Source organism: Plectropomus leopardus, chromosome 24, assembly GCF_008729295.1.
Source record: "Plectropomus leopardus isolate mb chromosome 24, YSFRI_Pleo_2.0, whole genome shotgun sequence".
Lineage (NCBI taxonomy): Eukaryota > Metazoa > Chordata > Actinopteri > Perciformes > Serranidae > Plectropomus > Plectropomus leopardus.
The window spans coordinates 198,590-211,565 of NC_056486.1; the positions used below are offsets into that span (position 1 = coordinate 198,590).

At 48.2% G+C, this 12,976-nt stretch overlaps 2 protein-coding genes across 2 annotated transcripts in view; both read right to left on the bottom strand.

Moving 5' to 3' along the window:
- pcid2 (PCI domain containing 2) overlaps positions 1-242 on the bottom strand; it is a 3,333-nt gene extending 3,091 nt beyond the window's left edge. The window contains exon 1 of the mRNA XM_042513416.1: positions 169-242. Within this exon, the coding sequence (XP_042369350.1) occupies positions 169-242 (74 nt within the window). The remainder of the gene's footprint in view (positions 1-168) is intronic.
- A 15-nt stretch (positions 243-257) lies between these two features.
- Positions 258-12,316, bottom strand: LOC121963057 (BCL-6 corepressor-like). The gene is made up of 7 exons (XM_042513427.1): positions 11,864-12,316; positions 9,753-9,818; positions 4,558-7,890; positions 3,877-4,108; positions 2,474-2,776; positions 1,556-1,774; positions 258-751 (listed from the first exon to the last, which is right to left on the bottom strand). Exons 2-7 carry the CDS (start codon positions 9,753-9,755, stop codon positions 327-329), a joined length of 4,515 nt encoding a protein of 1,504 aa, XP_042369361.1. The 5' UTR covers positions 9,756-9,818; positions 11,864-12,316; the 3' UTR covers positions 258-326.
- Between the last annotated feature and the right edge of the window lie 660 nt (positions 12,317-12,976).

Sequence of the window (12,976 nt, forward strand, 5' to 3'; positions counted from 1 at the left end):
GTCCTGAGAGGTCCTGAGGGTTCTGAGGGTTCCTGAGGGTTCCTGAGAGGTCCTGAGGTGTCCTTAGGGTTCTGAGGGTTCCTGAGGGGTCCTGAGGGTCCTGAGATATCTTCAGGGGTCCTGAGAAGTCCTGAGAGTTCCTGAGGGTCCTGAGAGTTCCTGAGGGGCCCTGAGAGGTTCTGAGGGTCCTGAGGAGCCCTGAGAGGTTCTGAGGGGTCCTGAGTTATGGCCAAAATGTTCATTCTTGAGTCACAGCCGCCGCGCTCCTCCAGGCAGAAAAACGAGCGCTCCCCGAACACCTTAACTCAAATGCCGATAAAGTAAAATCAAAAAACGAAAAAAACGAAAAGCAAAATAAGACTGAACAAAGAAACGAGTGCTCCTCTCACCTCTCCACTCATCTCCTCGTCGCTCCCTCCGTCCCTCTCCTCCTCCCTTGCCATCTCTCCCCCCGTGTGCTTCGTCTTGCAGGAACGTTTGCCCTTCGGTTTGTGGAGGTCGTCGTCATGGCAGCGGAGGAGGTGGAGGTCAGGTGAGGAGGAGGAGGGAGGAGGAAGAGGAGGTAAAGATGGGAGGAACCCGGAGGCCCTGTGAGTCTCCCTCAGCCTCTGATGCTTGTCCTGGAGGCGGGAGGACCTGAAGGAGGAGGTGAAGGAGGAGGAGAGGGAGGACTGGGATGGTTGCCAGGGGGCGGAGCTGCAGGGCAGTCGGAGGAGAGCGGTGGCAGAGGAGGGCGGGGCCACACAGAAAACTGAGAGAAAACACGGAGAGAAGATTACATTAGTAATGCTAACATGCTAATGAAGACAAAGCTAACAAGCTAATGTTACCAGGTATCATTTACATTTAGCATGTTAGCATGCTAACGTTGGCCAATTATCTGTCAGCAACCATCAATTTATTTACATTTACCTTTATGTTTACGCTTGTTTTGCTTGTTTGTGCTTTAGAAATAGCTAAATGTTAACATTAGCAAGCCTACATGCTGATGTGTAGCTAGTAATATGCAGACTAATTCACCATCTGTGTTAGCATGCTAACATTAGCCAATAATCACTTAAAACAGAGAGAACATCTCAGTACACACTGATTTATTTATGTATTTTCCAGTGCTGATAGAAGTAAAGGGCTAACAGCCTTAGCTAAAGGCTAGCTGGTATTACATTGACCATGCTCTCCACCTTAGTTTAGCATGTTAGCATGCTAACATCAGCTAATTCGTGACAAAAAGAAAATCAGTCAAGACACATCAATGTATTTTAACCAGAGTTAACAAGTCATGGGCTGAAAAACATCAGCAATGCTAAGATGCTAAAGCTAGCAAGTATCATGTTTACTATAATCAATATCTTAGTTTAGCATGTTAGCATGCTAATATTTGATTTTTTTTCCCCACCAGCGCTGTTCAAAAATAACAAGTCATGGGCTAAAAGCTTGAACTAAATGCTAATGTTAGTATGTTAACATGCTAGTATGCTAGTACGTCGCCTTTGCCATTGGTTTATAAAACAAAACAATGAAACAAAGTGTTAAACATACATTCAGTCATTATTACCTCTGTGGTCGTCCCTCCTTACAAACGCAGGGTCACACCAGCCCCCGTTGACCTCTGACCTACCCCTGACCTCCGATTTCCACTTGTTGTCGACCTCTGACGACCTCTGGCTGGACGGCACCCATTGGCCGAGCTCGCTGGGGAGGCGGGGCTTGTTGAGTCGGAGGCCGTTGAGCTCGATGCGAACCTTCAGCCTCTTTGAGTCCTCGGGGGGGGAATCTGTGGACAGCCAATGAGCAGTCAGCGGGGTCACACAGCAGCCAATCAGAGGCCAGGACAGCATGATGATGATGTCACATGAGTAATGACATTAATATGAACAGTAATGAGAAGATGAGCGGGCCCGGTGCAGAGCCCTGAGGAGCGCCACATCAGAACCAAAAATATAAAAGCTTTTTTTGACGCAGTGAAGAGGAGTGAAATCCCCACAGATGCGTCTGCAGGAGGAAATGTTGGAACTGCAGGTTTCTGCAAACACTTCGGTACGAGGTGACGTCGTTTCAGGAGGTTGTTTACAGCAACTTTTATGGCAACCATCAGTGTTTTCCCAGCGCAGTTTTAAGCTGCTCTGATCGCTGATTTTGCAGCACTGTTTTACAGACATGTCTGTGGTGTTTGTAGCAACCTGTTTCTGCTTTGCTAACAGATGTTTCAGTAACATGTTGCTGTTTTTCAGCAGCATTTTCACCAATCTGTCACTGTTTCCCTGCAGAATTTGCAGCTACCTGCTGATGTTTTCCAGGCTCAGTTTCAGAAACCTGAGGCTGTTTTCTAAGCATGAAAAGCGGTTGTTGTTTTTTACAGAGACATCACAGTTTAGGCCCAGAAACTCAATCTTTTCTGACCACAGTCAGCAGGATTTTGAGCCCTAAAACCAGAAACCACATCAGTACCAACATTAACTCCTCTCTGTCTCACCGCTCATCCCATCCTCCTCTCTGTCCTCCTCTATGTCCTCTCTGTCCTTCTCTCTGTCCTCCTCTCTGTCCTCCTCCCTCCCTCTCTTCAGGCTAATGCTGCTCTGGTGAAACGGCTCCAGGCTGAGGAGTCGTCTCCGGTTTATCGTCGCGCCGCAGTGTGAATGTCCGAGTGTCGTCAGCGAGTTTCCCTGAAACACCGACAGGAAGGTCCGCTGCCGGATCAAACTCTGCTCCTCCACAGGGCCGTCCTCCTTCTCTTGGAGGACGGGGAGGCGGCTGTGAGGACACGATGGATCAAAACCTGCAGAGACACAAACGGAGACGGACGTTTCAGTTTCAGCAGACTGCAGAGCTCCATCAAACCAGCAGCACCCAATCAGCTTTTTTTAATGATACCAGACCCGTGGAAAAATCATAGAAACGTCCTAAAATCATAGAAACGTCCTAAAATCATAGAAACGTCCTAAAATCATAAAATTGTCCTAAAATCACATGAACGTCTTAAAATCACAGAAACATCCTAAAATCACAGAAATGTCCCAAAATCACAGAAACATCCTAAAATCACACCACGTCCTACATCCGAGAAACATTCTTAGAGAAATTCCTCAAATGTCAAACAGGTGAAAAAAAGGAGGATATTTTTAAAAATCCAGTCTCTGGAAACGTGTGACACTTTTTTAAAAAAGGATGACCCAACTGTTGTTCACTGATGAAAACAACTTAAAACAAAGATCAGGATCATTTTTGTTTTTCCCCCATCTGTAAATACAGGGAAAAATATTATCTATGATAAATATCATCTAAAACTGTTACAAATATTATCCTGGAAAAATAAACTTGCACATTGTACATATGGTGGAAAAACTCAACTGAATGATCACGACAAAGTCTTCACAGATAATGAAAAACCTTGATCTTTGAAATGACGGCGAGAATGTTTTTTTTTTCTCAGGACTTCCATATCAAGTGCAGTTTGAACAACAGTCACCTGAAATCAGATCAGTTTAAAAAGAAACTCACACGAACAAAATCACATCAAATTATCAAAATGACAGTTTTGTCATTAATTAACTTCCATACTTAAAGCCCAGAATTGACCCGAAACACAAAAGTTTTATTTTAAAACTTGAGAATGTGACAAAAAAAGAAGAAGGGATGAAAGAAAGTGTGTGTGTGTGTGTGTGTGTGTGTGTGTGCGCGCGCGCGCACGCATGCACGCGTGTGCGTGAACGTGCACATTCTGCTTCCTGGAGAAAATGAGGGCAGCGGTGAGTTCGTCTCGCAGCGAGTGAGGTGCAGCGAGAGTTCAAGAGAGAGAAAGTGACAATGAGATCAACCGAAAACTGTGTGTGCGTGAGTGTGTGTGTGTGTGTGTGTCTGTGTGTTAAATCCTCTTACCTCGCGGAGCCTCAGTGGCGGCGGCTGCAGAGGGAGTTCTTCCTCCTCCTCCCTCTTTCCTCCTCTCCTCCTCCTCCTCCTCCTCCTCTTTCCCTGCGTCTCCCTGCTGGCCGTCTGCCAGCTCCGTCTCTCCTGACGCTGCTGTCAGCCCTCGTTCCTCTCCTCCTTCCTCCTCTCCTCCTCCTCCCTCGCTCTCCTGCAGCTCCAGCTCAGAGAAGTGCAGCATGGCTCGCTGAGGAGACAAAACCTCAGAGTCACGATGGAAACACAGTCAACGTTCACATTTACTGCTTCGAAGTTTCTGAGTTCAATCGACCAATCACATCGCTCTGCACACACAGGCTGAACTTCAGGAACCACTTAAATTGCAGAAACGTCCTAAAATCCTAGAAACATCCTAAATTCATAAAAAAGCCCTAAAATCCAAAAAATGTCCTAAAATCCTAGAAACGCCCTAAAATTATAGAAATGATGCGTGATCATAAAAAGCCATAAAATCCTAGAAATGTTCTCAAATCCTAAAATTGTCCTAAATCCTACAAATGTCCTAAAATCCTGGAAGCGTGTTGAAATCTAAAAATGTTCTAAAACCCTTAAGACGTCCTCAAATCCTCAGACTGTCACCGTCCCCTTGGCTGCTGAAGGGATGAGGACAGAAAGAGGATTTTAAGGTGACCTCACCTGCAGCGCTCGCTGCTCTCGACTCAGCTGGCTGGAGTCGGCATCCAGCTCCGTGGCCACACATTTGAACCGGTCACCCACGTAGCCGGATGAGTTGGCAATGCATTTGGCGAGGTTGGAGTGCCGAGTCTTACTGCAGCAGGGGCCTTCATCTTCGTCTGCCAGGTCCGTGCTATCCTGGATGTCCTCGTTCCCACCTCCTACACCGGCAGCGGGGACAGTGGTAGACTCTGTCTCCTCCAAGGACAGGTCTTTGTTCAGCAGCGGTTTGTTGGTCGGACAACCAGATGAAAGGTGCTGACAGGTAACTCTGGGACTGTTTTTTCCAGAGGTCTGTCCTTCCGAGAGGACATCTCCAGAGTTTGGACAGTTGAAACAGGTCTGCCCACATTCAGGAGCCCTGCGGTTCATGGTCTCACTAGATGAAGGCACAGCGCCACGGTTTCCACAGTTTGTGAGTCGTGGATTGACGCTTCTGCAGTCTGGTTTGTTATTTCCAGGAGGTGGACCACTTAAAAGTCCAGGTTCAGTAGTCTGAGTCCTCAGAGTCAGATTTCTGCAGCAGGGGCCCACAAAACTTCTGTTCACATCTCCACTGTTACATGTGGGGCCTCTGGAGTTGATGTTAGCAGTCAGTGGGGCCCTCTGGGTCATAACTGTGGGATTCAGACTCCTGCATGCTGTGACTAGACAGTCTGAAGGACTCTTTGGACCGATGACTGTACACACTGATCCCAGGTTGCTCTTCTGGTCACTAAAACAACTCTCCTTGCTGGACGGACCAGATGAGTTGCTGCTCTTGGAGGGTCTGTGCTCAGGGTGACCTCCTGCTGAGGCGTCTGGTTCAGCTTTGTTATTCACATGGTCAGCTGCGATCAGGCCCTCAGCACCACCAGAGGATCCAGTTTTACGTCTTCTAGAAAACTGCTGTGGAGAAGTTCGGGCACAGCGCATTGTCTGCTCCTCTGGGATGTCCAGGAATGGACTGAGAGGCTCCTCCTCTCCTGGGACCTCCTCCAGGATCTCCCCAGCAGGAGATGAAGAGGAGTTGTGATGGGGTGGTTTTGAAGGTGGTATGTCTTGTCTGGGCTCTGCAGCCTGGCTGGGATGAAGGGTTTTTGGAGGTCGTGGCTCTGTGTCTTGGACTTGGTTACAGCTGCTACCACCTTGTTTGGAAGACTTGTCTCTGCCATGCTTGCTGGTGGACAGGTCTTCGTCTGTGTCCTCACGCACTAGATCGATACAGACCACATTGTCCGAGGCAGCAGGGAGGCTTTTGCCTGAAGACCTCATGGTATGTTTTGTGGACTTGTCTCTCTCGTTGTCCAGTCTGTCCTGGTTCCTGTGTGGTGCATTGTTCCAGGTTTTGTCCTGGGGCTCAGGACCTGGGTGGGAGGAGACAGATGGAGGGGGTACCCCCTGGGAGGTCTGGTACGTCATGAAGTCCCCCTGGTTTGGATGAACTCCATATGGAGGTTTTGGTGCAATTCGGGGAGGGTAAAAGCTGCTGCTGGTCAGCGCAGCCTGATGGGAGTAGACCAGTCCTTTGCCAGGTATGGTCAAAGACATGTTCTCAGCAGCCGAGTACGGGATGTAGCGGTTAGTGTAAGCTAGGCCAGGGGGGAGGTAGGAGTCTCCATCGGTCTGACTGGAGGAGTTTCCTCCTCGAGTCTGCTGTGGAGGCGGTCGGCTCTCTGGAGGTTTTTCAGGGCGTGCACAAGTTTCTCCTTTACTCTCCACATCAGTGGGAGGGACTCGACGCCACTCCACTTTGGATTGTGGAGGGGGGGTTGATGCAGAGGGTCTTTCCCTTGAGGCAAGACTGGGAGCACTGGTTACATGGACTGTTGTGGAGCCAGGTGAGTGTTTGTGATGAGCATCTGCACTCTTGTTTTTCAGAATTCGGGAGCCTCTGCTGAGGTCAGAGGTCACAATGGGGGAGGGAACGATCCAAGAGGAAGGCCCAGTGCTGATCATCTCAGGACGATCTGGAGTCCTGAGATGATCCTGAGCTGGCGTGCTCACAGGTGGAGGTAGACCCTCTTTCAGGCTCCGGTCCTGACTGGTAACCAGTCCGTGATAAGATGGAGGTAGATACCCCAGCTTGGCCAGGGCCTCCAGTTTGGATGGGAATCCATTGGAGAGCTCCTCTAGCTCTTTGGCAGACAGGTCCAGAGGTTTCTCCTTGGTGGTTTTGACAGATGTTTGAGGTCCAGCTCTATCCACTGATGTCTTTGCAGGTGAGAGACATTTGTCTGAGCCAGAGCAGTCAGAGGAGGTGTCTTTAGTTTGTTTGATGGGGGAGCAGTGCTCAGAGCTGTAGGAGGAGTGAGCCGCCGACAGGGAGGCCGGGTCGATGCTCCTGTGCAGAGACCTCTGGAGGCCCGTGGAGGTGCTGCTGAGGGGGGGAGGAGCTGAACAGGGAGGATGGGTGACTGCAGGGGCCTCTGAGGGGGCAGTGGGGGCTGAACTGCTAACAGGGGCCCCACCTGTCCCACCACAGCTGCTACTGACAGTGTTCTTGGTGGAACTGGGTTGACTGGACTTTGTGTTGCTGCCGTGTTGTCGCTTGATGTTAAGACCAGCTTGAGGCTTTGGGTCCTGGTGGATCTGTGGACTGCTGGTGAAAGCAGAGTGCTCCTGCTGCACCTGAGGACCAAGGCCTTGTAAGGGCTTGTCCTGGGGGTGGGGCAGGGGTGAAAGGCCAGCAGGGGCTGGGGGGGCTGCAGGGATCCGGATCAGAGAGCCCAGGGGGGAGGAGATATGTGCCGGGCCATAGTGAGGCAGGTAGCAGAGTCTGTCCTCCCCATGTGAGCCGCCTCCCACCCCTGCTGCACACAGGGACTGGTAGGCCAGCTGCTGGTGGAGGAGGGGCTGCTGGGACAGGAAGGACGCCTTATAGGCCATGTCCAGAAAGGGGTACATCATTGCATCAGTGTAAGGGCTGATCCAGGGCAACCTCAGGAAGTTGCCAGCACCACTCAGACCCACCTCTGACTGCTTGTCACTGGGCTGAACTCTGCGGTCCAGACTCAGACCATCACCCCCTGCAGGGATCACCAGGGGCTTCTGCAGTCCTTGAGGAGTCTTATAGAGTCCAACATATTCACCTGTGGACTTTTGGCCGTCCAGCAGGGGAACACCTGGTTTGTACAGGAGATTGTAGCCGAGTGCCAGAGAAGCACCGGCCTCCTGCGGCTTCTCAGCGGAGAGAGGATTGACTCCGGGATAGAAGAGTCCGCCGAGGGGACGGTTGTTGTCCCTGACCAGAGCATTGCAGTCGATGCTGAGGGCGGCGAGCGGGTTCATCCTTAAAGATGTGCTGGTGTCCACCTGCAACACGGAGGAGAGTCCAAATGAGTGACAACCAACCTGAAGAATGACTGAGTCAGAGCCTGAACAACTGAGTCCTTAAAGACGTTTTTCACTGACGGAAACATGGACTCCTGAAACTGGTGCTACATTACCAGAGAAAATAGAAAAAGGACTGAGGCACACACTAACCTTCAACTACCAGAATGCACTACAGCGCACTGATAGGTGATGTAACGTTTCCCATCCAAAAACTATAGCCGGATCATGTTCTACCTGTCGTCCAGTGAGTCTACTACTAACTGTCATTCAACATGGATTCAGTGACTGTCAACACATTTTCCAAGAATCTGGCAGTTTTTCTGATTAGTCATTTTATCCACCAAATAAAAAAATGTTCATCCAGATTCACAGCAGACATTCACTTTGTAACGCAACACTCTTTCATGCCAAATTTCATAGCGCTACATTTAGTAATTTTACACTTTCCTCATCATTTGGTAACGTTATACTTTGTCACGCATCAATTCACAAAGTTCTGTGACGTTTTCGGATGTTCCACAATGCCACATTTCACAATGAGACACTACGCAAAAAGACGTTCTGCAACGTGACATCCCGCAACATAACGCGACCCTTCACAACGTTCCGCGATGATCCGTGACATTCTGTAAGGCGACGCTCCGTAGCGAGATGTTCTGTAACGCGATGCTCCATAATGCAATGCTCTGTAATGCGACTTTCCATAAAAGTGACTTTCAGAACGTGGCGCTTTATGATGCAACATTTTGTAAACCGTAAACCATAAATTGATCAAAGTAGCTGAATTTTTCCTCTCGTCAGTCAGCTGCTGAATGAGCGAGTGCATGTGAGTGTTGATGTTGGAAGAAACTGAGTCATGTTCAGCCTCTGTGACGGTGATGACAGCTGACCTGAACCAGCAGGACTGAACAGTCAGCTGACTGTGAACCGTCTCTGCAGCATTCTCCCTGAAATAAAGGATTAAATCCTCCCTGAAATAAAGCGACACACGACACTCTGCAGCGACACTCCTCAACAGAAGCAGTCAAACAGAGGGAGTGAGAGAGACTAATTGAATTTCCTGTCACACGGCTTTGTGAAGCGTCTCTGATTGGCTATCAGCCGCGGGGCCATTAGGAAATGATCCAGACAGCTGAACGGGCGCCGCACACATCTTCACTTCGAGAGACGGAACATAAAACTCTGAAAAATGAGTCTGCAGGAGGAGACTCAGTCCAGGGAGGACAGAAGAGTTTCTGTCCAAACACTGAACTCAGGGGTTTGTCTGAAAACACTTTCAAACAATCTGTTTGTCAACATGTTGACAGAATTTGTGATATTTCATGATGAGACGCGGCGTGATGCAACAAGCTGTGACATGTTGCGTCATGTGACCTTCACGTTGCCTCTTTTTCAGTGGACTTCTGCGTCTGCATGTTACTCTCTACGTATCCTTCTGCGTCTGCATGTTACTCTCTACGTATCCTTCTGCGTCTGCATGTTACTCTCTACGTATCCTTCTGCGTCTGCATGTTACTCTCTACGTATCCTTCTGCGTCTGCATGTTATTCTCTACGTATCCTTCTGCGTCTGCATGTTACTCTCTACGTATCCTTCTGCGTCTGCATGTTACGCTCTACGTATCCTTCTGCGTCTGCATGTTATTCTCTACGTATCCTTCTGCGTCTGCATGTTACGCTCTAGGTTATTTTATTCCTGTCAAGTAAAAGCTTGGATTTATTTCCCGTCAGTCACACTGAGTCTTCCGATTTTTTTTTTTATTTCCGTTCGCTGTGACGGTAGTTTTGGGGAGCAGTGAGATACCAGCTGAACACAGAGCTGAAGTTGACCTTTGACCTTACCATGCTGTGAGCCCGCGGCTTAAGACGGGACCGTCTGGCTCCAGGATGCCGCTCAGTCCGCCATGTCTGCAGGCAGAAACCACACAGAGACCACCAGCTTTTAAAAACACAGACGCTGAAGACCAACACGCTCACACGGAGACTGTCGACAGTGACGATTCAAACAGAGCAGGTTTCAGACTGCACTCATCAGGAGGTTTTTAATTCCCCAAAACTCTCTGCTCTCTCCAAACCTGAGTTTTTAGGCCTCGTCCACACACAACAGTGGGTTTAGTTTTAGTCACAGATTTTGAGTTTTATTTACAACATTTGAGTTTTTTGGGTCATATTTATAAATGAGTTTCAGTGACTGACGTGCCCGGAAAATTTCTTTCAAACTGACCACTCGCGGCTGCAACAAGTGCAAAAAAAATGGACGTGGCGCAACACAAATCAGACTATAGATCCGAAATTTTCCAACAACTGCAAAATGTTGTTCATGTCAACATTTTCAGCACCTTTTCATGAATCACCATCGACGTATTTTGAGGGACGAAACGTTTTTTCTCAAATCTGAAATCAGTTTCTGGATTTTTAAATTCTACAGAGTTTCAGCGGGTTTGATGTGAGACAGCGCTGACACACACACACACACACACACACACACACACACACACACACACACACACACACACACTGATGTTCTGAGGCCCACGTGCATGCGTGTGTGTGTGTTTTATCACCCAGCCGGAGGGCTGATAAGGCACGTCGCCTCGTTTCCAGAGGAAGTCATAATCCAGCAGAGAGAGAGAGACGGATCAGCGCTGCTGCTACAACACACACACGCAAACGCGCGCACACACTAACACACACACACACACACACAAACGCACGCGCACACACACACACACACATACACACACACAAACGCACGCACACAGTGACTGATGGCTGTTAGCGAGCTGGGATGTCAATAACGGCTCTTATCTCCAGACTATTGAAGGACAGCTGTGTGTGTGTGTGTGTGTGTGTGTGTGTGTGTGGCCATGCTCATCCATCAAACACACACACACTCACACACTCACACACTCAGAATCTGCTCATCGGTGAATTTATCGTTGACTCTGAAGTCAGATTTGCTGCAGATTTATATTTCCATCAGTACTTCAGTACTTTTTTTACTCAATTACTTTCGGACAGCTTCAGTTCCTTTGACCGTGTGTGAGCAGCTGATCTGTTTTCAATGTCTCATCTTTCTAAAGTTTGTTGACGTCTTCGTGAATGAAACGCAGCCTGAGTGACATCATCATTTTACAGGTGTTTGATTGACAGTTGAGCCGACCCCAACTGACCTGAACCGACCCCGAATGAACCCAATCGATCCCAAATAAACCCAACTGCAACCTCGTGTTTTCCACGTGTTCAAAGACGCCACGTGTCGACCGTCAAAGGTGTTTCTCCTGTGGTGTTTTTTCTTCTTCTTCTCCTCCTGTTGCCGTGTTGCTGCGATTATTTGTGTGCTGCCACCAGTCAATCAGCAGAACAGCTTGACACGGTCATCATGTTGCTACGCAGAGCAACTCAACAACTCAGCAACTCAACAGCTGATGACTGGGATATCACAGAAAAAAAGTCATTCCAAAATAAAGTTTCCTGACGTGAGTGTCAGTGTTTTCTGAAGATTTGGTTCCAACAGAAAAGAGCTGCAGCTGTCTGGCACTTTGATTTTTCTCTTCTTTCTTGTTGGAAATTAAAGTTTCAGTCGAGAGCCGCTCACCACAAACTGATGGAAAACATTCAATGAAAAGCTGAATTTTAGGTTCATGAGTTTTAGGAATATTTTGGGGTAACATGACAATAATTCACTGTGTTTTTATAGAAATCTAAATAAGTATAACTATACCCAATAAAATACAGTAAAAGTCAGAAAAAATGTATTGACAGCAGAATTATGATGAAGATTTTGTGTGTTCTGGATAACGTATAAGGACTGCAGCTAAGTGATTATAGCAAAGTTCACAGGGGAATAAAATCAGATTATTAACTCAGCCAATGTCTAGAAATATTCAGAGATGTTACAGATAATGTCAAACCTGCACGCTCATTATAAGAAAAATATATTTTAAACTCACCCTTTCCTCTTCTTCTTCTTCTGTGGTGTGGGGTCCAGTTTACTGATGTGTCTGATTTCAGATCCATCCGGTCAGAAACATTGAAATCTTCTGCTCCTCAGTTCATCTCAGTAAATCCATCCATCTGCAGCACGGGGGCGTGGACGCGCCCGTGCACGCTAAAAACACACGCGTGCACACTAACACCACGCACGCACGCACGGTTAGTCTGGAAAGAGACAAACCCTCCCGGATCAGTAAAACTGCGTGTTAAGTGAATGGGGTTTGGTGCGGAGCCGCGATGAGCCGGGCCGAGCCGCGCTGCGAGCCGCTGAGAGCGCACACTCTCCGGTCAAACAGTCGGTGTCCGCAGCGGAGCCGAACTCCGGAACGAAAACCACTAATTTAACAACAGACCAACAAACACGCTTTCACACACCTGGACACGCACGCACACTCACGCACCGTACCGGGCTGAAGTGTGTGTGTGTGTGTGTGTGTGTGTGTGTGTGTGTGTGTGTGTGTGTGTGTGTGTGTGTGTGTGAGGCTCAAATCCACAAAATGAAAAACAAAAATTTAAATCTTCTCCACGAGCGGAAATATTCCTGAGGGCGTCGCGTGCAGCGCGCGGGCTGTTCCCCGGTAGTTTTCTTTCTTTCCGGTCCGGAGCTCCGTCTGTCTGCTCTCCTCCTCCGCCTCCTCCGCCTCCTCCGGTCCTCCTCTCATCCTCTCCTCCTCTCCTCTCTCTGCGGCTCCACCGCCTCAACCCCAGAACTACAACCGGCGCACCTCCGCCGCGACCTTTCACAATAAAACAAGACACAAGCCACCGCCGGAAGTAGTTCTCTGCTAGTTTACGCCCTTCTGTGTTTTAATAAAGAAATAATGGTTTGGCTGTTTTCTGGAAAAATGTACGTTTTTGTCTTTTTTTATGGCAACTTAATTGGGCGTTTTTTTTCTTTCTTAAAACATTTTTGGTGAGTTTTCTTTTCTGTGACTTTTTTTTAAAAAAGGTTTTGGTGATTTTTTTTCTTTGAACATTTTTGGTAATTTGAAAAAAAAACCTTAAAAAGTTTCTGTGAGCGTTGTTGTTTTACTTTCTTTAAAACTCTTTGGGCTTTTTTTCTTTTTTTC